Source organism: Lissotriton vulgaris, chromosome 4_1 (genome assembly GCF_964263255.1).
Source record: "Lissotriton vulgaris chromosome 4_1, aLisVul1.2, whole genome shotgun sequence".
Classification (NCBI taxonomy): domain Eukaryota; kingdom Metazoa; phylum Chordata; class Amphibia; order Caudata; family Salamandridae; genus Lissotriton; species Lissotriton vulgaris.
Window position 1 is genome coordinate 1,210,429,674 of NC_141691.1, and position 26,779 is coordinate 1,210,456,452.

Here is a 26,779-nt window from a genome sequence, read left to right on the forward strand (position 1 = left end):
GCCATTCCCGGCGAGGAAGGGAGGCCACGCCCACATTGAGGCCACGCCCACCCGCCACAGTATTTAAGCGCCGCCATCAGCGCTACTTGTCAGAAACTGCTAAACTCCTGAGGCGGAAGCCGGGAGACGCCCAATTTTAAAAAATTGTATTTTCACTTATGTGTCACCATAATCTTCCTGTATTTTAACTCTTCACTCACCCGGCTGCCAGCTCCTCCAGCGGGTAGAGACGCTCCTAAACAGCGACTCCTTCTCGCTGCACCGACGCAAACGCTCGAGTAAAAAGCGACTTTGCACCGCCATTCCCGGCGAGGAAGGGAGGCCACACCCCTTTCCCCACCCATAAAATGTGCAACCACAGGACGCGCAGCGGACGAGCGCAGCGGGAGCGCCGTTTGCGCGCCGAAGGCGCGCCTAAGGCAAGCCCGTCTGCGCCCGTCCGCGCACGACCGGGCCTAGGGCCGGACTCTATGCCAGTCCCGTCACCCACAAAGTTGAGGTACTCCCGCAAGGAGCTACTCAGCCTCAGACCCAAGAAAACCAGCGCATGCCACGTTCAGCAAGACCCCAACACCCCCTACGTCAGCTGCACCAATTGCAAACCGACGAAGATATATCTCCCTAAATCCCCGATCCCACCACCGGTCATCAAAATGGCGACAATCAATTGCAGATCGCTCCCCAAGCATGCCCTGCATATTAATCACCTGATTGACGACCTAAACCTGGACATACTCTTCCTGACAGAAACTTGGATCACGACCCATTCTAATGCGGATATGGTAGCAGCTCTCCCCCCCGGCTTTATCATCCTGTCCCAACCTCGCCCCTTAGGTAGAGGAGGTGGAATTGCCATTATTTTCAGGGAACACCTATCCGGCCGTATTAACTCAATGACAACTCCGGACGCTGAGAGTTGTCTCTTTACCTTCCAGCTTACTCCGACCAGTTCTCTCTCAGGCCTTCTGGTGTACCGGCCTCCTGGCCACTTCGCCCCCTTTGCAGCCTCCCTTCTGGAAATTGTGTCCTCCTCAGCCCACCTCTCATCAAACTTTCTCCTAACAGGGGACCTCAACATTCACTTTGATGATCCGTTGGACACAGGCGCCGTCGACCTCATCAGCGACCTGGCTTCCCACGACCTTCTTCTCGCCGTCGACCTCATCAGCGACCTGGCTTCCCACGACCTTCTTCTCGCCAACTCAGGTCCCACACATGTCAAAGGACATCTTCTCGACCCTGTGTTCTCAAACATCCCTTCCCTCCAACTTACCAACTCCCAACCCCTCCCATGGACGGACCATTTTGTTGTCACTTTCAACATTCCTGGAGCTATCAGGAAACCCCAGAAAACCCCCATCTTCTCCATGAACAGAGCGTGGGCCAAACTCTCAACAGGGGACTGGGCCACAGCGCTGGAATCTTCTACCCCGAAACTCTCGACCGACCCGTCCGAGGCTGACACCCAAGTAAGAGGCTGGCTCCACGCCTCCCTTGACAGCCTCATTCCCCTAAAAAATCGGGAGATCAAAGACAGGCCAATAGGTCATGCCCTGTGGTACACCCCGGATCTTCGTGACCTCCGCAAGGAATGTAAAAAAGCGGAAAGATCTTGGAGGAAAGACTGGATGCATAGTAAAAAAGATATCTACAACACAGCAGTTAGACGCTACAAATCGGCCATCAAACTGGCCAAGTCCACCTTTTACGATAATAGAATTAAAAACGCGTCCAACTCTACGAAGGAATCCTTCCTGATAGTGAAGGAACTACTTAACATCCCCTCTGCTCCCGCAGTCTCTCCACCCCCACTGGACAGATGTAAGGACTTAGCCTCATTTTTTGACTCAAAAATCACGCGGATCTTGGAATCCCTCCCCCCAATCAGTCTCCCCATCCCGGCGGAGCTTGACGCCCACTCTACCAGCCCGCGATTGTCCTCCTTTAGAGAAGTCTCCCTCGACGAGGTTACCAACACGCTGGCTAAAATGAGAAGTGGATCCCCCTTGGACCCAGCACCCGTTAGATTTTTAAAAACTGTATCTCTCAGCACCTCACCTATTATTAGGGATCTTATAAACACCTCTCTTGCCCAAGGCATAGTGCCTACCTCTTGGAAGGGCGCTGTCGTCAAAGCCCTGTTGAAAAAACCCAACCTCAACCCAGACGACTTGGCCAACTATAGACCCATTTCGCTCCTCCCCTGTTTCAGCAAGCTGGCGGAGAAATTGGTCAATGTGCGACTCTCCCAATTTCTTGAGTCGCATAACATACTAAGGCAGTCACAAACGGGATTCCGGCCAGGCCACGGCACAGACACCGCCCTCCTCTCCGTCATCGAGGAGGCTAGGTGTATCCTGGACTCAGGAGGATCAGTGGCAGTGATCCTCCTGGACCTCAGCGCCGCATTCGACACGGTGGATCACCGTGTACTGCTCCACCGCCTGGCCAAGGCAGGAGTTGTGGGTGCCGCACATGCGTGGATCAAATCCTTCCTCACGGGACGCACATTTCAGGTGTGGGACGGCAACTCTCGATCAGACCCCCTCCCGCTCACGAGTGGTGTACCCCAGGGGTCCTCGCTTAGTCCCACCCTGTTCAATGTTTACATGGCCCCGTTGGAGGACGTGGTCACCCGATATGGGATAAAAATAGTCAATTATGCCGACGACACACAACTCGTCGTCTCCCTGTCCCAGTTGGATAAGAACCCTGAAATCTTACTCAACTGTCTGCAAGACATACATACCTGGATGTGTGAATCCGCGCTGAAACTGAACGGGACAAAAACAGAAATCATGCTGCTGGGCAACAAATGGTCTTCTGTCCCTCCTTCAGCCTGGCCAGCCACCTTCGGTGACATCCCCACGCCCAAGACTGAAATTAAAACACTGGGATTCTGGTTGGAGCAGGACCTTTCCTTAAAGACACAGGCAGTTAAGACCGCGGGCACATGCTTCGGGCTTCTCCGCTCCATTCGGAAGATTCTCCCGCTCCTGCCCCCCCTGTCCAGGAAATTGCTGGTGCAGGGGCTCATACTGTCACGCCTGGACTACGGCAACGCCACATTTCTCGGTGCTCCTGAAACCACCCTGACCAAATTGCAGCGCGTACAAAATGCCGCGGCGAGACTTATTCTCAAACTTCCCCCTAGAGCCCATACCACACCGGCCCTCAAATCGCTGCACTGGCTACCGGTCCGCCAGCGAGTGGAGTTTAAGGCCTTGTGCATTACGCACAAGCTCATTAATGGGGTTGGACCTGCCACCCTCAAACATATGATCACACCTTACAAAGCCCACAGAAACCTCCGCTCTGACAACGAACATCTGGCCACAGTACCTAGATTCAAGAAGTCGCGCACCGGTGGACGACGCTTCTCGGTCAAGGCCTCCTCCGCATGGAACACCCTCCCTCGTCTGCTGCGTTTGGAACCCAGCCACACGTTGTTCCGCAAAAGACTCAAAACCCTCCTCTTCCCAAAATAGTCACTGGTTCCCGTCTGTTCAGGATTTACAGAATTATAGCGCGGGGAGGCCTTCGGGTCACCAGGCGCTTTACAAATCTCAAAATAAATAAATAATAAATAAATGTAAACAGAAAATGTAATAAAAACAACACTCTTTTAGCCGCTGTTGCAACAAGGGGACTTCAGGCCCCAGAAGACACTGCTGCTGCCTGGAGGAGGTGCCATCCACAACGCCCGCACTTAAAAGCGCAGGACGCGCGCGGGCAAAGCAAACCCCGGTCCAAGGGCGGGCCCGTCCTAGCCCGTCACAGCCAGGAAGAGGCAGGGCTGAGCCCCACCCCCCTATTTGCCTCACTCCCCGCGCACTTCTTCGTAAAGAAAGTCGGCCTGAATAAAGGTACTGTTCTAATCAGTACTGTGGCCCCTCCATTTGTCTCTGCCTTGGACTTCTGGACTATTGTTATAATATTATTAATCCAGCCTAAATCCTGTTTTATTGAGGTTTGTTAGGCTCTGTGAGAAGAGTGACTTTTGGGATAGACGAGGCTATTAGTCGTTCTAGCGTAGCCAATCTTAGTTCAACTATATCTGGGCTACTTCTAGGATAATGGGGAAGCGGAAGGTATTGGAGGAGAGCTGGAGGGAAGTGAGTGGGGGCAAAACGTAATATTAGGAAAAAGGCAAAAAAGGCACGGAAGGTTACTGCAAATAATTGTGTCATGGACCAAATAGACACACTTATTAGCGAGTGTGAGGCTATCCTCGAATCAGCACTTCTTAAACATGTAAATTGTAACCCCAAACTCTATCAGAAAGAGAAGACCTATGTAAACCAAGCACAGCCAGACATCCCAGATATGTTTTGTAAAGCCAGAAAGAGTCAGTTGCCCACCTCAACCATTGAGGCCCAGGACAAAAGTGCTTTTCTACCAATTGTAATAAATCCTGAGGGTGATGAGCTTTCTTTAGGAGGTAGATCATGTAGTCCACATTGATCCAATCGTCATTTGCACCAATAGATTCCAACCACTTGGAGACGCACAAACGCAAAATAGGGTAGAGGAGATTAATTTAATGAGAGCACAAGCTCAAATTCAAACTAATAAACCCCCTCAAGAGCAAATCACTACTGCAGGCATGCAAGTGCAGACTCTAGAAAAGTTGACACAAGAAGTCTACACACAGAGTCGAAGTGCAGGTAATGAAGGGTTCATTGGAGGGGATACTTGCACTGGTTAAATCTATAGTTTCGGGGGCGGGACCACAGGGTCAGTGCAGCTCACAGGGTGCTAATAAGATGGAACCCCTATTAGGACCTCCACCTAAAGACTATCTGGGTCCTCGGACCAACCTACGCCTTCCAGGAAATAAAGTAAAACTATATCCAGCTAAGAAATGTCCCAATGGCTCGAATGTTCAACCAGTGAGGTACACAGTCCCCGCGGCAGACTCCGCCATTATCATTACATCGCATGTAACTCAACTAGATAGGACGATCCATCAGCCCCTTAGGCACAAGGATTATGCACACGAGGGCTCTAGGTTCCCAGGACCTGGCTTGAGGCCAATTAGAGAGTATTAGCATAATACATTTAAACCGCCTAGAATCTATATGGCTAAAGTCCCAAAACTAACTCCAAATAGTGGCATTGAGTGGCATTGAGAATGGGGATTCGCTAACGAACAAATCCATTCATTGGATTAGGCAAGTGATAGGTTGTTACTCGGTGATTAGGGAGGACCTCATAGCTGCACGAAGGACTTCTCTACATAGCCATCCTTTTAATAGTATCGAACTTAATATGAAGAGCGTAGACCTATTGAGAATCTCTTTACGCTCTAGAATTCAATTCGGACGCTCCCTCCCTGGCTATGACATCGAGGCCTCCCAGGGAAAGTATAGACTGCAGGGTTGTTCTAGCCATGACTGACTAAATCTTAAAGTTTTACCCAGGGTTCAAAAAGGTTCTACTATTAAATCCTCTAGGGCGGGACCTAAGAAGAGGCCATCGTCCCCTAATATAAATGTGGCTCCATCGTCAGAAACTGATGGTGTACTAGGAATGACTGCCCTACCAACACCAAAACAATCCATGCCCCAGACCCCAGATCATACCCTACCTGTAAGCAACGTCTCAAGTTGGGTCCTTGTAGAACCGGTTATCAATCTGGGCACACATCTACCAGGAATGGTCAGGTACCCAGCACAGCATAATATAACGCCTCAGATTCTAGAGACCGTACCAAAAGAATGTAAAATTTTGAGCTGGAACATCGCAGGACTTAATTCAAAGCTAAGCTCGCTTGAATGGCATACATTTGTAGAGACACATGATACATGTGTCTTTCAAGAAACTTGGGCCGAAACACCCCTGTTTTGAGATGGGTATTTAAACTTTTCCGTAGGAGCCGATAGGGGAGCAAAAGGAAGGCCCTTGGGTGGTCTAACTTTTTGGGTTCGCCAAGAGCTGAAGGCCAATATCCAGGTTCTTTCCACGCAGAACAAGGATATACAGGCGATCAGATTGACCACTCGCGATCATTTATCAATAGTGTTATTTAACATCTACGTCAGGGGCACTATGGGGAAAAGATCGAGAGTTTTAACAGCTCTCGAAGACCTCCTTGATATGCAACCTGATGCTTCCAAGGTGATAATAGCGGGGGACTTTAATACATCGTTTGAACCCCTTACCGAGGAAGATGGACACTAGATGATAGTAAATGGGGGGTTCCACCGCTACAGCTAAAGCCTATTAGAAAGTGGTCTGATGTGGCTATTCAATTAAATAGCATCTGCATGGAACAGGAATTAAGGGCTCCGAATGGGTGCACCAAATCAAACAGGCAAGGAGCGAATACTTTTAACAATGGCTTTCACGCATGTAGAACAGACTATGTCTTGGTAAGCCTGTGCCTATGGCATCTGGTGGCGGACATGAAGGTCACTGATAGGCTTGAAAGCGACCACAACCCACTGTGTGGTTCTCTATATCTGAATTGTCAAATGGCAGATTCACACCTTAGAGATAGGCATCACTTAGGTGAGGTTGTTTCCACCAACGACCAAAGAAGACTTAAGTGAGTACAGATAAGAGAGTCGCCAGACTTATTAGATAACATTGCACAGAGCTTGGATCTCGCTGCTAAAGAACTTGAGGCTTGTGTACATCAAAAAAGAGATCATGCTAATATATAGAGTACTCACTCTGCCTTCTTTAAACTCTTGCGCTCATACTTTGAAAAGAAGGGAAAGAAGCTCTAAGTATCTGCCCCAAAAGAGGGGCGTTGGTATAACTGACTGTCGGGAGGCGCGCCTGGCCCTAGGGAAAGCCATAAAAGGGGGCGACCCAATAAAGGTTCGCGAAGCAAGGACACTCTACAAGCTCACGCAAGTAAAATCCAAGAATGCCTGGGATGATAAAAGGTGGCTGGATTTGAGGGACGCTTGTGCCACAAATAATCCAAAGCAATTCTGGCACGTTTATAAATGGTCTACCGGGGGACAGGCTGAGCTGAGCGCCCTCAAAACCATGTCTCCGTATCTGACTGGGTAAACCACTTTAAGCCACAATATGCTTCAACCCCATATTCGGGTGATAATGAATTTATAAGTGTGTTGTACTCGGAGGAAACTTTCCCCAAAGCCGAAGTAGAGTCTGCACTGAAATCAATATTGCCGGGAAAAGCACCTGGGCCTGATGGCATCCCTGGCGAACTTTTTCTACATGATAAAGCCAGATGGTGCAGATATATCCTCTTGCTATCAAATGCGATTGCACAAGGTGCCCCGATACCCGCTTCTTCGAAAAGTGCGGAAATCATCCCTGTCTACAAGAAAGGGGACAAAGCAAGCCCGGGGAACTATAGGCCTATCAGCCTAATCGACTGCCTTCAGAAAATAGTTGGTAGGATGGTGCTTAATAGATTACAGGGGTGGATCGAGGAGTCCGGAGTTTTATCTCCATTGCAGGCTGGATTCCGAGCGTTCTTAAGTACCATCGACCAGGTGTTTAGAATTATCTTAATACACTGGAAGATTGGGACGATAGGCAAGGGTAGTCTTTATGCCGCCTTTGTAGATCTTAAGGCGGCATTTGACCTAGTTCCCCGTTGGAAGTTATGGCCAGTTCTGAAACAGCATGGGCTCCCTTTAGACCTCTTGACTCTGATTATAAGGCTCCACGAAGATAAAAGCACCCTAATTAGAAGGGGGACAGGGAGAAGTCACTGAATTGTTCCCTGTTGAACGTGGTGTGAGACAGGGATGGGTGATGGCCCCTACGCTATTCCCGTTATATATTAACGGGACAGTTGATTGTATGAGTGCAACACCGGCTGATTCCCTCACACTAGCAGGAGAAAAAACACCGATATTGATGTTTGCCGACGACACATTGATCTTGTCCAAGACCCCTAGTGGGCTCCAGAAAGCCCTAAAAATCTTTGAGGAATTTTGCTCACAGAGGGGCTTGGAGGTCAATGTGTCCAAGCCAAAGATAATTTCATTCAATGCGCATAAGGCTAACTTGAGGGGCCTCAGTATGAAGGATGGATCTCTGAATCAGTTAATGAGTTACCCTATCTAGGGGTGAACTTCCAAGGAAACATGAAATTGGATCGCCAAATTGAATTAGCATCTCTTAAACTCAGGCAGATCTCAGGGATTCTCTGTAAGGAACACAATCTTTCTTATTCTAAGCCCATTAGCCCAGCCCTAGAAATGTACAACTTGAAAGCTGTTAGTCCAGCACTATATTGCTCGGAAGTCTGGGGTTGTGAGAATCTTGTAACTCTTACCATCTCAAAAAATAGGTTCTTAAGAAAAATCACCAGACTACCCCAGAGTACTCCAATGAGCCCATTATTAATTGATCTAGGCAAAAAACCTATCGCAGCAGTTGCCAAATTGCGTCCCCTCTTGTATTGGAGGAAACTATGGATTACACCAGAACATGCAGGCTATGCGATAGGTTTTCTGGAACTAATAAGTGCCGATACCTTACATCGCATCAAATGGTTATGGGCGGTTACACATCTTTTGGCGGATGTAGGCCTGATCTCGTTGTGGGTAGACCCTGTAAACTCCCATTTTCCAACAAAAGAGGCGCTGAAGGCTAAGTATTGGGAATGGTTTCAGGAAGAAAACGCCAGACAACTAGTGTCATCTTCCCTTACCAGCCGCTTTTTGGACCATAAAGCCGCCCCAAAGCTGAAATCTTACTGGGACGTTATCATTATACCACTGGACCCGAAATTGTACTTCCAGTTCAGGGTGGGAACGCTCCCGGTGAGATCTTTTACCGTTAAATGGTCAGCTCAAGCTATATCTAAGTGCCCGGGTGCAGATCCCACAACGAATCCCTGGCCCATATCCTTTTTGCCTGTGTTGCTTATGTGGCCCCGCATCGGGCCTGACTGTTACCAATTTGTAAGCTTTTGGGCACAAGGCAGGTAGCTGAAGCGGAACGCATTCTGCAGACTGACACATCATCGCCCATTGTAATAGCTAGGGTAACATTTTTAGGGTTGTCATGGACTTCAAGGGTTCGCCTAATAACCCAGAGTTAGTGTAAAAATTGAGACGCCCCAATGTAAGGCTCATTCTATCGAGCTCCTTATAGGGGGGCAGAGTGTGTGTCCCACTTATGCTCTATATGATAATATACCAAGAAGTATATTAGTTACAATGGTATTTTACCTAACAATGAGATTTGCATATATTTTAATTGTTTTTATTTCGTACTCTAACGTGTTTTTAATTGATTTTAATTAATTAATTTTACATATTGGGGATGCGAAGTAGTTTTACTTATATGATCTATGTATGACTTACTAATCCTTCATGTTTTTGTATAATTAATTCCATTTGCATTATTGTGAATCACTTTTATGACTGTAAATTGTCAAATAAAGCTGTTGAAATGGAAATAGAAAATGTAATAAAATCAAAACAAATCGAGACACTTAGTCATGTGTCAATGATAAATATTTGTTGAAATTCAAATTTCACAAATTTGTTGTGCACTATGGTTTCATCAATAAAACTGAATGAGAGAGTACAAATTGTGTGACCATTTCAGTGGAAAATGTGCTGACAGGTAAAGTAATAGATTAGTGACTGTATACTCCAAAAAGCACAACTGACTACATACCACACTCATACCACTCTCCTCCTGAATGGGCGAGTCTAATTTTTGCTACCCTTGGATTTTTAACAATCCCTATGACCTCAGTGATGTAACATTGTTGGCACAATAGATACTCTGAAAACTGTTCTAATACCACTGAGGTGTACAAGTAGTTTTTAGGTCTCGCCTAGACGAAAGCAAAAGCGAAGCTTTTGCCGTCTAGGGCGAGACAACTTATGTTGTTACTTTTGGGGGAATGTGGACAGCAGAGTGCCACGCGCTTTTTCGGGCCGAGATTTTACCTCGTGGGCGCGCACGTCGCCGTGCCCCTCTCGTGCCTCATATTCCCATGCGCAAACAAAGCCACACTCATGCATGCGCACATACACAGCCATACACAGGCACACACACACTGCATACACACACGCACCCCCCCTTTAACAGACACACGCGCACACAGACAGACAGACGCACGCACAGACACACTCAAACAGACACACGCGCGTACACCCCCCACCCTCACCCCCACTCACCGGGCTCCTCTCCCCTTACGCATGTTCGCCCCTTTCCGATGTTCTTCACGACAGGAGCTGTCGGACCTAGTAGAGCGGGGGCTGCCTGCGCATGCGCGGCATTTCTAACCGGGGCTCTCAGAATGAAAGTTAGAAATGCCGCGTTTGCGCTGGCATCCCGTACCATGGCTGGCGTGCCCTTTAAGCAGGTGATACTAGTCGCTGCAGCAGTCTCACCTGAACCGGTCGGGACGCCGGTATCCTGCAGGGAATATTCTAAGTGAAAAGCTGCGGAGTGGGGGGCCGCAGCACACAAAGCGGGTGCGACGGAAAGATGCTCTTAAGAGGCCGGTAGCTGCAGTAGGAAAGGAAGGCGAAAATGACACGCCTGTGATGCCAGTACAGGCCGGGTGGGCTGTAAACCAGCACACTGCCCGCACAGAAGTTAACTGGCATGCCGCCATCCAATCGTACGGCTGTGTTTCGTCTTCCGGGATCCCTCAACCAATAATACATTGGCAGACCTCTCTCAGCCAATCCACAACAACCGTGTAGTTTAAGAGCACTGTTGTCCAATGAACAGTTGACAATAGCTTCCCAGCCAGTCACATGACAAAAGTTCAACAAACCAATCCCTGATTGTCACAGTACTGCCCTATCTAAACAGGATATGTTTTCTTACACCTGATTGAGTGTTTATGGTTGGAGCCGCTGGTTCGGTCCTCGTGCGCAGTGAATACAGTGTTTACCATTGATAAAGCGCAAACTTGGTAGGACTTGCACGTTTAATGCTTGTCGTAAAGAGGCCCTGGGGCATTTGTGTGGCGCCCGCGCGTACAGAGAAGGCATCTGGTTGCTGTTCTCCGCGGGAACCGGCATGTTGTGCGAAAGGTGGAGCATGGTGGCAGAGATCGTGCTGCATATAGATGATCCCTGTGAGGACAGTGATATTGTCTGCCTTTGCTCAAGAGCCTTTTCAAAGTAAGCGCATGTACAATTCTTTTTTTTTCACGTGCATTTATTATACCGAGCTGATGTTGTTTGGCGCACTTTTTTTTGCAATGGCACATTTTATAGAGCTTTCTTCTTAGATTGTCTTAAGCTCTGTATTTTGAAGAGGGTGACTTTAGAGACCCTTTTCTCACTTTCTACCCTGTCCTGTACACCTCTCACCTCTCTGACAAGGTAACAAACCCTCTAATCCTTTACATTGAATACTGTCGCATTTGGAAATAGAAAGGTACCTGTACATTGGGTAAGAGGAGCACTTAGCATGTCTTGGGATTCCTTGGCAACTCGATGGAAAAGATGGCTATTTCTATAATATTGATACATTTTAAATGAAGATGGCAAACATTTTGAGCCTTTCTGAATAGAAAAAATAGCCATGAAGTGTCAGTGCATCAAACCACGCGAAACACGTGTAGGTTGCTTTTTCATTAGTTATGTAGCCTGTTCTTTTCTTCTCTAATGTTATTAGATTAATTATGACTCATAAGAGCACTAACCAATAATTGGGTAAATAATCTGTTGTGGAATAACGACTATGGCCAATAAACTACAAACTGGTTATCAGTTTTCTGTGAAAGGACAATTAGGCCTGATACATGATTTGTGGTAAATAGTGCAATATATTCATTTAGCAGTGTATTGCTTTTACAACATTTATGTCTGTGTAATAAAATATCTTCATTGTAATTTTATTTCATTGTTGCCTCTCCTCCCGACCCCCCAAATTGCAATGCCTTTTTGATGTTACAGTTGAAATACATGTACAAATGGATAGTGTTTCTCTCTGAGAGCGTTCCTTACCAAAAGCACATTAAGTGGATAGTAAATTACCTTGCTAATAGAAGTACTATTGTTCAGCAGAGGCCTATAAAAAGTAGATGGCACTCAAAAGCAGCAAACCTGTAGTGGGCCAAATTGTCAACATAGATAGAGGACATGTAGATTTCCCCCAACTTTGCCTTGACATAAAGTGTATGTCTTTTGTTCTATCTTTCTATGTATAGGACTCAAGTGACGCTTGTCAAGTTATGTCATGTAACCTAGCATTTGTGTAGTGTGCATCTACCAATGGTGGCAACATGGTGCTAACTGTTCAGAACGATTACAGGTAGTGCCATTAAGCTATTGCCATTATAAATTACAATCACTTTTATTAAAGTATTAATTATTTAAAAAAATTAAAAGCCATTGTTATTTGTAATATCAATACATCCAAGTCAATAAATACAAAACATGTTGCATTACAAATGCTATAGGTGTCACATTTGCGAAAGTTATAACTATTGGCATTGTAAATGACAAAGCTATTAATTTAGCAATTTTCAAAACCAACGCATTAATTAAAAAAAAGTCAATTGCAAGACCAATATCTCAAACTTTCCTAATGCGAGACCTATTGCATTGCAAATGCTTGTTTCTTTGGCAAGCAAATTCTCTTATAATGTCTTGGGTATCTCCTTATTTTGCAACTCCAGTTGGTATGAAGAGAACAACTTGAGCTAATGATCAGCTGCCCTATCTGTTTCCAGTTGTCTTAATTATTCCTGGTACATCTCTTGATCCCAAATGTGACTCATTTCCTCCTCAATCTATTGTTGAAGAAGCGGTAAGCAGATTTCACATGGAACTCCTAAACCCATCCAAGTAATAGTGAGAATAAAACAAAATACTGAATAAAATGTTTTAAGGGTTCTTACTACTTTTTCTTCAGTAGATCCCTTTTATTGTTCCAGATTTACGCAAGGCTGAACACATGCAACAGTGATAGGGAGGTAACCCCACAGAAAATATAGAGGTAAAGCAACAAGTATTTGGTAATTTTCGCTTCATAATAACCAGCTACCTTAAGGGTGCAGAAAAAAGAAGAAAGTGAAGAAATGTTGGCAGACACAAGTATTATAATCTTGCGAAACAGAAGTGCAACAGAAATCCTGAATTTAAAAAAAGAAACCCTTTATAGGTATCATACCTGTATGGGTTTCCTTGTTCTTTGGTACTTCACTCTGCTTTTTCCACTGTTGAGTCCGGCCAGAGTGCAAGCTTTTCGGAGCATTATCTTGAATTGGATATTTTCTTCCTGAGAGCTTGTCAGCATCAGCCATCCGTTGTGAATGAGCTCTATTGTCAGTGTCGGAAACTCTGTGAGAATATGACTGAGGGTCAGTTTCGGGGACCCTATGAGTGTGAGCTCGGCCTTCAACATCAGACACCCTATGAGTGGGAGCTCTAGCATCAACATCAGACACCCGATGAGTGTGAGCTCTAGTATCAACATCAGTCATCCTATACGAGTGAGCTCTAGGTTCTGTATCAGATGCTCTATGAGTGTGAGCTCTTGATTCTGTGTCAATGGTCCTATAAGAGTGAGATCTATGTTCAGTCTCAGAGGCTCTATGAGAGTGAGCTCTTATTTCTGCGTCGATGGCCCTGTACGAGTGAGCTCTAGTTTCACTGTCAGCCGATTTATGAGCTCTTGAATCAGCATCAGACACCTTCTGTGCTTGAACTGTTGGCACTGGCTCTCGGTCACAGGTACTAGGTGGGGAGTGTTTTCTCCGTTCATCTTTTTTTTCTTTGGTAAGGAAGGATTCTGGGCGGCTCTTAGTTACCTTCATACTTCTACTCCGTTGAAGCTCACCAGTTTTCCAGATCTCATCATCTGACTGGGGCTTATTCCACAATACAGACTCCCTGGGGTATTTCTTGTTTGCAAAGGGATACCTCTTCTGGTCACTGCTAATGCCAGGGCTTCCATCAAAGTTCCCTTTTCCCAGAGATCCATCCAAAGGTGCAGGTTTTGCCAAATCTACAGGTGGGATGTTTTCAAACATTTCCTCATCTTTCTGCTTTGGGATTGGTCTTTTACTACGATCATAAAAGAGTTTTGTTTTATCTCTGGGCCCTCTCACAGAACCCCCAGCCACATGCATCAATTTCTTTGGCTTTGCACCTCGGCTGTCAGCATTCATTACCTCCTTCTCGCTCTCAGAGGAGCACAAATCACCGTGTTCCCTAAACTTTGCACGCCAGTCTGCCAGTGCAGAGGACTCCCTGAAGTCCAGCCTTGTTGCACCATCCCCAGGGGGCTGCCTTGCATGGTTTCGGTTGTGCAATCTTTCACTCTTGGACCTCTGCCATCGCTGGTTTTGAAAACTGTGGTTCCTTGCAGGCTTGCTGGTACTGCCAGCATCTGTAGCAGCTGGTTGATTTCTGCCAAGATTTGTTCCGGGCATATTATAAGTTTGTCTTTTTTGTAAACAGCTTTCATGATCAAGGTCTCTGGAAATTGGCTGTTGGCGGGCTGGAGGTAAGTTGTTGCTTCTGGTTTGATTTCTCGGATGCTCCCCTCTTCCTGGATTCCTCCAGTTTGACGGGTGACTTTGCCCCTCTCTTGGAATGAAATCTGGAGCTTCTGGATTGTAGTTTATTGTGCCTAGAATATAAATTGAAAGTATACATTAAAATCAAACACTGTATGCCTAGCAGTCATTGCAATCCTGTTCCTCACTAAGAGTTTCACAGGCCTATCCTCATCCACATTTCCTGTGCAAGCTTTAATTTACCTACATTTTATTAAATACTGAACAGAGCATGGAATAATGAGGTAACATACACACTCGGTGTTAGGCACCGTATCCCGTAATATGGAAGTGTTTCTAAACTATAGTCTGTTATGATCGCCTAATTTGATCTTCCACTGAATAAGAAATTGGATATTCTCTCAAATTTACTGAATATTTGACTATGCACAAACCCTCATCCACAGCGGCCTACTAAAGTTTTATATCATAGTTTATCTCCCCCAACAGCACACTGGTTCCTTTATCCAGAAGTCATTGAACTTAAAATGTATATCTAAATTTCTCAAAGCATTACTTTTTGCATAAAGGACTTTTGATCTTCCAAAAGAGTTCTCGTCCACATATTTCAGTTCAAATAATTCTTATATTTAGGAAATGTCTTTATTCGTAATGCCTTTCAAAGCTCCCTGATCGGTATGTAGTCCATTTTAATAAATGTATAAACAATTATACATAGCACGTCTACTGCTCTGAGACTGCTAGTGTGTGCTGTGTTCCGAAAACACAAAAGCGGCACTGGCAAACACAACATGTCTTGCCTTTTGATGGCCAATACAGATCTATTGGCTTTGTCAATACTTTTTGTCACTACTATTTAGCTTCAGCAACAAGAACAAAAATTAAAAAGAGGAGAGGACCTTGTATGAGTGAATGCTTCACCAGAGGTGTGTACATATAGCTTGACATGGCTGGCTTTTTGGTTTTTTTAATTTTCCCATTCCAAGATGGCGGACGCCAAGCTTGGATGGTAAATGAAAAAAACACTTAAATGTGCATGAAAGTACATTCTGAAAGAAAGCAAAGACGCCAGTAAGTTCTATACGTGCAGTCTACCCAATTTTTTTTAAAGAACGCGAAGACCAACAACCTAGCTAAAAAGAAGTGGCTAGGTATATCTCCTATGAACAGAACACAAACTTAATTGCAGTAAATGTAAAAATGAGATTGCCATTTGATATGGAAGCTAAACTTGACAATAAGCAAGTTTTGTATTATTTTATATGTTATTGTTTTCGAAGAATGCAATCAGTGGGGTGGATAGAGGAGACAACTAGGTGTGGGAGGGGAAGGAGTAGCGGTGGACAGAAGAGAAGTGAAGGAGCTTGAGCCGAGGGAGAAGATAAAAACCTGGGAATTGGGGGTGGGGGTGAGGTATAGGAGGGCAGGGATCAGGAGGAGAACGCAAAATAGAGCATGTGGTGGGACAGGCAATTGGGGATTATGAAATTAGTGAAGCAGCACACAAGGGAGAGAGCAAGAAAACACATGCACTCACACGGATGTGCAGAAAGAAAAAGTAAAAATGTGTACTTTGATTGGATGGATGACCTGTGTCCTTCCAAAGCTCGCATTCAAAGGATGGTACAGAACTTATGCTCTGCTTGGGAAAAACAGAAGAGGAAAGAAAACCACTTAATAAGAAGCAATCAATTGTGATTGCTAAGAAAGCCAACTAATAGTAAACAATGGGCTGGCCAAGATCCCGCTGTAAGTAGTGGTATTGTTGACAGTAGGTCTTCAGCAACAGACAGCTGTCGGTAAGTGAGACCCAAACAGAAACTAATAGTCACATCATCTTGCCGTAGGGATTCTGTCAAACCTTAAAGACTGGCCAAAGAACTCAAAGGAAAATAGAACATTTGTCACTGATAGAAAACAAGTTAAAGTATTGTCAACAGTAACCAACCCACAAGTGTGTTCTGCCTAGATGTTATAAGGTGGTTTCTATAGTGTGTAATGTAAAATACACAGATGGCTGAAAATATATTAATAACTATCTGCTGCCAGTTGCCCCCCCCCCGGTTGCCCTATTCGTATGGTCTAGGACTCATCTGCTCAAATTGAGAGATAGGTGCTGCACTGCCCCAACATTATGTATGTTCTCTGGGCCCCCGGCTCAATTCAAATGTCCCTCTTGTCTATTTACATTTAAGCTAGACTCCACAGCCCCACCCATGGTATCCCTGATTTTCCCTGGCCTCTTAAAGGAGCAAGCTTTTCTTTTCCCCTCCATCAAAGCTTATCTACTTAACTGTAGATCTCTCCCTCGCCATTCTGATGATATTTGGCTCTCCCTGGAAACCCATGCCTGGGATATAATGTTTCTCACCGAAACGTGAGTTAGGGATTTCTCTAATCCCGACCTCAATCTAGCTACCCCCACTGACTATCGTTTTGTGTAAGCCGGGCTAACAACAAGGTGTGGGATTGTAGTGATCCTATGTTCTAGTTGAGAAATTTCTTCTGGGAAACTCTCTAACATTGGTCCCTTAGAAGCAATGTGTTTTAGCATTTCTGTTGCATCTAACATAGCTATGGCTGGACTTCTCATTTACAGACCCCCTAGTTCCCCGCCTCAGCAGCTATTAGAATTTTATAATATTGCTGCTGACCTGTCGCTTAAAAATCCACATTTTATGATCCTTGGCGAGTTTAACTTGCATATGTTTGACATTCAATGCACTAAAGCAGGCCAGCTCCTAGAAACTCTGGAAGGCCTTAATTTGACCCAGAGGGTTAGCGGCCCCACCCATCGGGCCAGCCATACGTTGGACCTGCTGTTCACTAACAATTCCAATTTGACCACAGCACTGCCTATACCCCTTACGTGGTCAGACCATTTCCTAATCCCATTTAGTCTGGATATACCCTCATGTCCGAAGAATTCTTCAATGGCCCGGGATTCTAATAGGAAATGGTTTAAAATTACTTGTAATGCCATGGCCCCTGCCCTCTCCTGTACCCCTCTGCAGGTGGCTGGTGACTCGGAACTAGATGTATCTAACTTTAATAGTTGGCTCATCTCAGCCCTTGATACAATTGCCCCAGGCAAGCCATTGTCTCCTCTAGACAAAAACCATCAGCCCCCTGGTTGACCCTGGTCTTGCATGCTGAAAATGCTGTTGTAAGAAACTTGAGCGGAGCTGGAGATTATCTTCTGATCCAGGGGTTAAATTATTCTATAAAGCTGCCATTAAGAATTTCCATAAACTTAAGCGCTCGGCAATGAGGGAGTATTTTATCAATAAAGTCACACCCCTGGCAATTCCTAAAATACCCTTTTTAAAATAGTGAAAGACTTTACTAAGCCCCCTGCCTTATCAAGCACGATCCCTCTCACCCAGGAGCTCTGTAATGGGCCCTTGGATTTCTTTCATGATAAAATCCTAGACATATACTCAACGTTTGTCACCACCCCTTACATCCTGGTCCAAGAACCTGTGGTAGCGAATACTGATGCATTCACGTCCTTTCATTCGATCCCTATTGACACATCACTCCCAAAAACTTCTTGCTTGCAAATCAGGCTCTCCAAAGGAACCCTGCCCAGCACAACTATTTAGTTCTTTAGCCCCCCTTATCATTTCTCCTTTGAATTTGGTCTGGAATTCGTCCCTACGCACTGGGATTTTCCCTTCGACCTGGAAACAAGTCATGTTAATACCCATTTCAAAATAATCTGACGCTGATCCTTCGGTTTTTAAAAATTACCGCCATATTTCTATCCTATCAAAACCAGCCAAAGTCCTGGAAAAGTAGTTCAGGAGCAACTATCTAGCGATCTCGAGACCAGCCAGTCATCTTTTCTATGACTCGCAGTCCGGGTTTAAATCCGGTTATAGCACGGAGACTGCTCTTCATGAGATCTCTGAGACCATTTGCGAATGCTTGGACGCAGGCGAGGCAGTGATGTTAGTGTTCCACGACTTGTCCGCGGCATTCGATACAACACGGGATTCAGGGCATCCCTCTATCCTGGCTGAGCCCACTATTTTTTAACGTATATCTCTCTCTCCTCTGGCCACATTGGTAGAATACTGTGGAGTCAGAGTGATCTCTTATGCTGACGACACACAATTGGTGTTTTCATTTAAAGATCACTCTGAAGCAGATTTTTCTAATTTCAAAAGCGGTCTGTGTAACATCTCTACGTGGATGTCATTAAACACGCTTAGGCTCTACTCAGACAAAACTGAGGTGCTGTTTTTTAATTGGAAAAAAAAACCCTCTGGCACTTTTGTGGTGGCCATCTGAGTTGAATCCTCCTCCAGAACCTGTGGACTCAGCTAGGAATCTTGGATTCCGGTTTGACAACGAGTTATTTGCAAATCTCAAATAAACGAGGTCTCCTCGGCTTGTTTTGGCAAATTACCCATGCTCCGTAAAAATTTTCCTTTTCTCCCTCTGGAGTCTCGCCGGATCATTATTCATGCCCTGATCACCTCACACATAGACTATGCAAATAGTCTGCATGCAGGGGCTCCAGCCTACCTAATCAAACGCTTCCAGATTGTCAAGAATGTGGCTGCAAGGCTGATTTGTAACATCCCATATCGCCCTCTATCTCACCCCACCTGAAGATACTCCACTAGCTTCCAGTGATTCAAGTTATTCAGTTCATGTCTGTGGTTTTGGCTTTTAGAGCAATTCAGAGTCGGGGTCCAGCTTACCTCAGTTTGACTTAAGCATTCCCAGTCCAACCGCTCACTTAGATCGAATCATCTCCGCCTCTGGATGACTCCCAGTTTTTGCCGTTCTAGAATGGGTGGCAGAACTTTTGCAGTAATTACTGCCAAATCCTGGAATAGCCTGCCACTGTCCCTGCGTATGGCTGAATCTGAAACCATTTTCCTACGTGTCCTGAAGACGTGTCCTGAAGACCTGGCTGTTTTCCAACCCGTAGCCTTTTATTGGTACCTGCAACTGCTGTCTGTCCTTGCACCGGGACACCCCTGTTGGGGGTAGCTGGGCGCTGTATAAGTTTCATAAATAAATAAATAAATCAATAAAATAACTATGAACAGTGATATTATATATCTCGTATAGGGAGATTGTGAATCTCAAAGTATTCTTTTTGTTGGGTGTATAGACTAAAACATTTTTACGTTAAAGAGATGGAGAACATAATTACCTATTGGCAGGTGTGGTGTATTAGGCTTGAAGACTGGTTGTATTGAATCTAATGACATTCTCCAATGGGATCTTGTTATTGAGACCCCATTTGTAGGTGTCCAAAGTAAAGATCTAGAACACTAAATATCTTTTTCTAGCCTCTATTCGGAGTGGTTCTTGGGTTATTTCACTTTCTTCCAAAACTAACCATCATATTTCATCTGGTGTATGGTGTTTCTCTCGATAATATTTAACTAGAGGGGCTGAGGCTTTGGCTGTACATACAGCTGATCGATGTCCTGTTAATCAAGTTGCAATGGTACGGGCTGTCTCATCGACGTAACCTAAATTGCAAGGACAGACACAGATGTTAAATTTTCTAGACTTTACTGTACAGCCATTATGCACAAATTTGTCCATTTCAATTACTGACTCACATGCTTTGCATTATGCACACTTGTGTGTACCCACTGGTGAAATATTGCCATCAACAGTTTTTTGTATGAAGGGCACAGCTACCTTGATTTGTGAATGTACCACAATATCTTTGACATTTTTATTGCATCGATGGGCAAACATTGATTTTAGAAGTTTAGAGTCTTGGGTGGCCTTGCTGTTTAAAATGCGCCAGTTTGAATTAATTATCCGTCTTACCTTCTCACTCATGGTCAAATGTTTGGTGACACAGACTTAATTTGGTGCGGACTCTCTTTGAAATTCTCGCTATAGATGGTCTCTGTCAAAGAATCTAGCTTTTTTTAACAATTCTCTTACAAGACATCTTGGATATCCTCTTAAGTAAAACTTTTCTTTCATGTCAATGGCTTGAGTGTTGAAATCCTGTAAATTCGAACAATTTCTATGGAGTCTTAAGAACCGCAAGAAAGGGACGCTTTGTTTTTGAGGGTAAGGATGATAACTTGCATAATGTAGTAGGGTGTTTCTAGCTGTCAGTTTAACATATAGATCTTCAAGACTTTCTCTACTGTTATAATTTAAAATATCAAAATATTGTACTGGGTGATGACTTGTATGGCCTGTGAACTTTAAGTCATGATCACAATGGTTCAGTCAAAATAGATATTCTGTCAATTGTTCAGTAGTGTCGGCCCAGATGAAGAAAATGTCATTGATGTATTGTGACTGGTGTGGAACCGATTTGAAGAACGGAGCCACTTCATTGTCAATATTTCTCTTCTCAAAACGAGCCATGTATATGTTGGCCACTGATGGAACATGAGATGGCTCCATGCGGACGCCTTTAGTTTGTTTGAATAGGTTGCTTCCAAATTCAATTTTTTTCGATAATACTAATTTGAGGCATTCAAGGAAGAATGTCCGTGTTTTGGCGATATTCTGTATATCGATAAACCACTCTACTGCCTCTAGGACTCTCTCCCGAGGTATATTACTATAGAGAGCTTCTACATCTAGCGTTACTAGAGTTTCTGATTTGAATTGAATGATACATTTTCAACTACATTGAAGATGTCCCTGGTATCTTTAATATAAGACTTAATCTTTGGGACATGTAGTTGTAAAATACATTCTATGAATTAAGATAATGTTTTGGTGATTAAACCTATGGCGATTACAATAGGGCGAGAGGGCAATAAGGAGGGTCTACCATGCTCTTGTGTGTTTTTGGATTACCATAAATACTGGCCACGGGTTGGAATTATGGTACTGAAATATTTAAATTCTTATTTGCATAGATCACCAGCATGAAAGGCGTTAGAGGTTAGACGTTAGTATCATCCAAAAGAACAAGCATTGTGGATTCATAGTGTGTCAAATACCACAATCCATCTGCCTTTGTCACAGTTCTTTATCGTTAGTCTTGTCTTTCTTTAAATTTTGTAATGCCAAGTGTTCTTCTAGGTCAAGGTTATATAAAGGACCGTGTAGCTTGATTGAAGGGCTTTTAAGACAGTATGTGTGAAAACTGCCACTTCAAGACTCACTTTTTCTAAAGTGGGTGTGAAAGTGGAGGGAAGGGCAAGAGATTTAATAGTCCATCATTGTAAGGACCTGCCTCCTGGAAATATTTGAGACGTACCTTACGAAAGAAGGTTCTAATATCTTGATAAGAATCAAAGACATTAGTTTGAGTATGTTGTACCTAGGATAAACCTTTGGCTAGTAAGGAGATCACTGACAGATCTAGATCTTTCTGGGACAGATTATAGATGGGTATTAAATTTCCTGCCTTCAATATTGGCAGTTTCTGGTCTCCAAAACATGGTAGTTGTGTGGTTGATAGCGATTGGGTTGGTAACTGCCTCTGTAGTTGGATTAGAAACAGCTTTTCGGTCTGCCTCTCTGGCCTCCATGCCGGGTTAAAAAAAGGTTGCATCCTTCCCTGGTTACGTTCAAAGGGAATCGGTCTACATTTCTGATCAAAGTGATGTGAACTACCTTTGTTATCAGAGGTACAGGAAACAGCCAAGACATTATGACTGGATGAACTGTTATAGTCCTGGTACTGTCCTTGTTTGTAAAACTGTTCCGACAGGTATTGAAAGGTTTGTTCACAAATGTTGAAACAGATATCTTTGTTTAACATGTCCGATGTGTGCCCCTTTCATGATAGCTGTAAATAACACAAGTAAGCACTCCAGATGCCTATCTCACTCAGAAATAAGCCACAAGAGATTTTATCTAACCTAGTGGCTTTGTTAAGGACAATCCCCCTGATTGCCGTACTTAATTCTTCCACATTGTTTTCCTAGACATCCAATTCTTGTGTGCATATAAACCCTGGGGTGTCAGCCTTGAGGGTCACGGCCTCCTCCCCAGAGCGCACCTGCTGAAGATCTCCAAGAAGGTGATGTTATTGACAATTATTACACCATAAAATGGCCTCTGCATTGTACCAGTTATCGGAAGATCTCTAATGATCATTGCTGACATCAAGATCCTGGCTAAAGGACTGGCAAATATAAATGTTACCTACTCTCATTAATGAGACATAAGTGTTTTTCCCCCAGGACTATCTTCGCGGAACCACTAGCAAACACTTTCACCAAGGCTCACCAAGGGCTCCCCTGTGGATGCCACTGTTCTCTCACTAGATGCAGAGAATGCCTTTGACTGCATTAAGTTGTGGCCCCTGTTTAGGACCCCTAAGCAGGTATTGTAATACCCTCAACTGTCTAATAGAAAGCCTTATTGTAAGTTTATCTTTTTGTTTTCTAGGTAGGGATGCTCAACATCCTGTGATTCTGGGCAAATCACGTCATCTCGCCATGCCTAACAAAATGAATGCGTTAGTCTGTAACGCAACTCGTGCTCATGTAAAGCGCTCCGATACCTTCAGGTCGAGTTCGCACAATTTAAAACTCCCTCGTGACCTAAAAAATGGGGGCTGCATAAGGTAAAATGAAAGAGGAAACCAATGGCATATTGCTGAGAATACTAGTGATTCATTAGACGGATGCCTGCACAATTAATGATACTGCTGCTATTCTTACCCAATTGCCTCCATTCTACTCTAAGCCCCTATTTAGCCTGAATTACAACTTTTGGATCAGTGGTCATTTGACAGATCAGAGAAGTCTGAAAATGTCCAATGCAAATTGCCTTCCCTTTTTTAACCCATAAAACAACAGCTGGTACGTACATTTCATGTGTTGATACAAGGTTAGAGTAAACATACAGAAAAGGTGCAGCATGGGGTTTGATTCAGGAGCTGGCACAGTACTAAAACAATCACCTGTCTGAATAACTAAAAACAGCACTTAAACAGGAGAAATTGGCTCCCTGCACATCAAGGCTCACCACAATGAACATTATACAGCAGAAAATTGTTAAAAAGTCACCCCATTAAAAAGAAAAACGCATAAAAACAACAGCAACTGCATTACATGCAGTAATCCAAAATCAGTGCAAATATGAAGAAAAAGTGCAACGTGGAGTGAAAACTATATATTCAAGGTGGAGAGCCCCAAAAAAGACAAACTGACTTACTCAAGGTAACAGTTCACATAAAGGTCAAGGATTACATGCTGTCCTCCCTCAATAACCTGTTGCAGGGATTCTGCTCATGCACTGAACTATGCACAGGAAACCAGGACCTCAGTGAATTGTGGTGTACCAAACAACTCACCTCAGTACCCAGAACCCCTAACCGACTAGCATCTGTGTCTCATTGGCTCTACTTCCAACATCGAAGCTACCAATGATTAGACAACCCAGAACATGCGACTTAGGGTACTCTCAGGAATGGAGGGAATCAAGAACACTCTTTCGTTTTTGTTCTCAAACCCGTCCATAACTTGAGTAATCCGAGACACAGAAAAGTTTAAAATGTTTATTTTTAACTATGTGCTCTAAGATGCAGTATTTTGGCTAACATAAGCAGGCATATGATTAGAAATAAAACAATCAGCATGGTTACAATTCATTAAAACACAAAGGGAAAAATCATGTTACAATGATAGTAGAAACAGGTCTTATAGCGCCTTGTGAACCACCCTCCCCTGCTAGGAACTAGGTTTTATAATAATCTTAGGCTTGAATGGGGAACTCCGTACCTCAAAGATCAGCAGAGGTGAATCACATCTCCGGATCAGCAAAGCTCTCTGTCTCTGGAAAGGTTTTTTCTACATGTGCCCAAATCATGCATGCAGTGCGATATTAAAGGCACATGCATTTCAGTTGGTTGAAGTTGTGTGCGTGTTGTGTCTACAGCGTGGGTCGATCAACCTGAATAACAGCATACATTGTAATTATGACCTTGAAGGCTTCTGGACGCAGTGTACAGACTAAGGTTGCGGTGTAAGTCTAGGGATGTGAAAAACAGACCGTTCTCATACGAAGAATATCAAGCACTTTGCACTTTACACTACATGTAACTGTTGTTGTAAGTTAAAGTGGCAAAAGGGCGTTTAAACTTCTAATACACTTATGCCAACATAGCAATGTGAGCAAGCAGAACCCTGTCTTCACTACACCCTCCCTTGATCGGACCATGAACAAAAAGGGAAGCAAGTTAGGAACGCAGAGTTCAAGTTCAAGTGAGACAGAACCAAGTTCATAATTTGCCAAACTGGATAATTCGAAGTGATAAATTAGAATTTGGAAGGAAAACGTAAAAAAACAGGAAGGGGTGGTATGCTGCCTATCATGGAAAGAAAGAAATAGTAAAAAAAACAAACTTATGTGGGCATAAATATGAAGGACTAGTACATGGGACGGTCCTGTCTGAACCCGATGAAATAATAAGAAATATTGTCACTTGCCTAAAAATTAAAGCAGCAACCATAAATATCACACAAAAGAAACTTAGATCCACGAAGCAGGCCAGAAACAGTTGGTTTGATAAAGAATGTAGAACCTTAAAAAGTAATATTCAAAAGCTCGAAAGACACACTAGATATTCAAGAAATAAAGTTGGGGGTTCCGTCTGCTCAGTTTAACGAAAGATTTTAAAAGTGTGGTCGCTAAGAAGAAGAGGGAAGCAAACGCAAAATGTTGGGAAGCAATGATGGAGACTATAGAGACTAAAAATATAAGGATATTCTGGAAATTGGTAGAGTGGGATGGAAATTTGGACAGGGACAAACAACCGGCTCCCTGAGTGAAGGCGCATGGGGCCATTTTTAGAAGATACTTATAATAACAATGTTACAACTGTCCAGAACCCCCAAAACATTTCTTATCAAGGAGGAGACAGAAAATGAATTCAGAGCCAGAAATTATGAAAATAATTGAAACACTACAAACTTACACGGGCTGCAGGTCCCGACAATCTACCTGCTGTAAAAATAAAATGAAATACTGTATGGAGGACCAGCCTGTTTAATACCCTCTTCCAGGAAATACTTGTGAAAGGAATATTCACTGTAGTGAAAAGGGAGCAGTGATCAAATCAATATGTAAAAAGGGCAAGTATGCACTCCCTGGAAACTACCAGCAAATAAACATGCTGGACGCAAGTGGAAAGGTCATCTCCAAAATTATTTTGGGTAGGTTAAAGGAGTAGGCTGAAGTAAGTTCTATTATTCCACAGGAACAGGGTGGTTTTAAGGGGAACCGCTCGACAATTGAGTACTGCTTTAGTCTATGGGGCATTGCCAAAAAGTCTATAGAGCAGTGTGGAGTCCTGTATTGTTGTTTCATCACCTTCAGCTCCACATTTCATTCTGTCGATCAAACTCTGCTTTAGGAAGCAATATCAACATATGAGATCTCAAAAGATTTGCTTTTAATTTTGCAGGAACTTCATTAGAGATATTGGGGCTCATGTGAAACTGGCTAGTGAAGGATCCCTTACCAAAAAAATAAATATAAAAAATGGTTTGAGACAAGGGTGCTTATTGGACCAACACTATTTTCCCTGTTTCTGGCTGACCTTTCCAAAACCCTCAGTCATACAAAAGTGATTAGCCCTAAAATGAATAGTAAGCACATTAGCTGTTTTTTATATGTTGACAATTCAGTGGTTTTGATCTGACACGAATTGGGCGTCCAGAGAAAATTAGATATATTCGCAGATTACTGTAAGGAATAAATAAATAAATAAATATAGCAATATGGAAAAGACCAAAGTGCTTCCGATAGGGAAAGCAAGGCACAGCTTGTGTTGGGCAAGAAATTAAGTAAAAATCGAATGTGTTAAAAAGTACAAATACTTAGGGATGTGGTTCTCTCACGAGTTAGGATGAAAGGATCACCTCACTTTGACACAAGCCAAAGAGCTTTCATCTGGAGGGGGATTGAAGAAATGTGATCATCGTTATGGGGTCCCTCTCTGTGGCCAGTGTTGGTGGCATATAAGGCAATGATAATGCCTCAGTTTCAGTATGGTGGTGAGGTGATTTGCGTAGGGGGCAAAAAGAGGGGAGGCCTCGAAGAAGGGAGATGCCTGAAATGATTACTTTCTTTCCCATCGTTATCTATGGTACAGGAAGATAGAATGGAAAGAGGCCTGATGGGTTGGAAGCATCTAGCACATGCAGAGGTTATAACATTTTTGCTATGAATAGTGTCTAATCCTCAAATATTTCCCTGTTATGCAAAAAGAATATAATGCAAAACAAGCTCTTCTGGACCCATGAAGTTAGAGGGAGGATACTAATTTATTCTAGGAAACTAAAAACAGAATTAACAAATTGGATTAACCCAATAGCCGTGAGTAAGGAGGGATTGAGAAGAATTATAAAGCTGGTCTCATGGGAG

The 26,779-nt window shown here is 43.9% G+C and overlaps 1 protein-coding gene across 1 annotated transcript in view; it reads right to left on the reverse strand.

Annotated features, from left to right (window-relative positions):
- The window catches only part of NFX1 (nuclear transcription factor, X-box binding 1), an 892,403-nt gene that overhangs the window by 828,494 nt on the left and 37,130 nt on the right, over positions 1-26,779 (reverse strand). Inside the window, exon 2 of the mRNA XM_086965422.1 lies at positions 13,093-14,556. Coding sequence (XP_086821548.1) covers positions 13,093-14,556 — 1,464 coding nt within the window. The remainder of the gene's footprint in view (positions 1-13,092; positions 14,557-26,779) is intronic.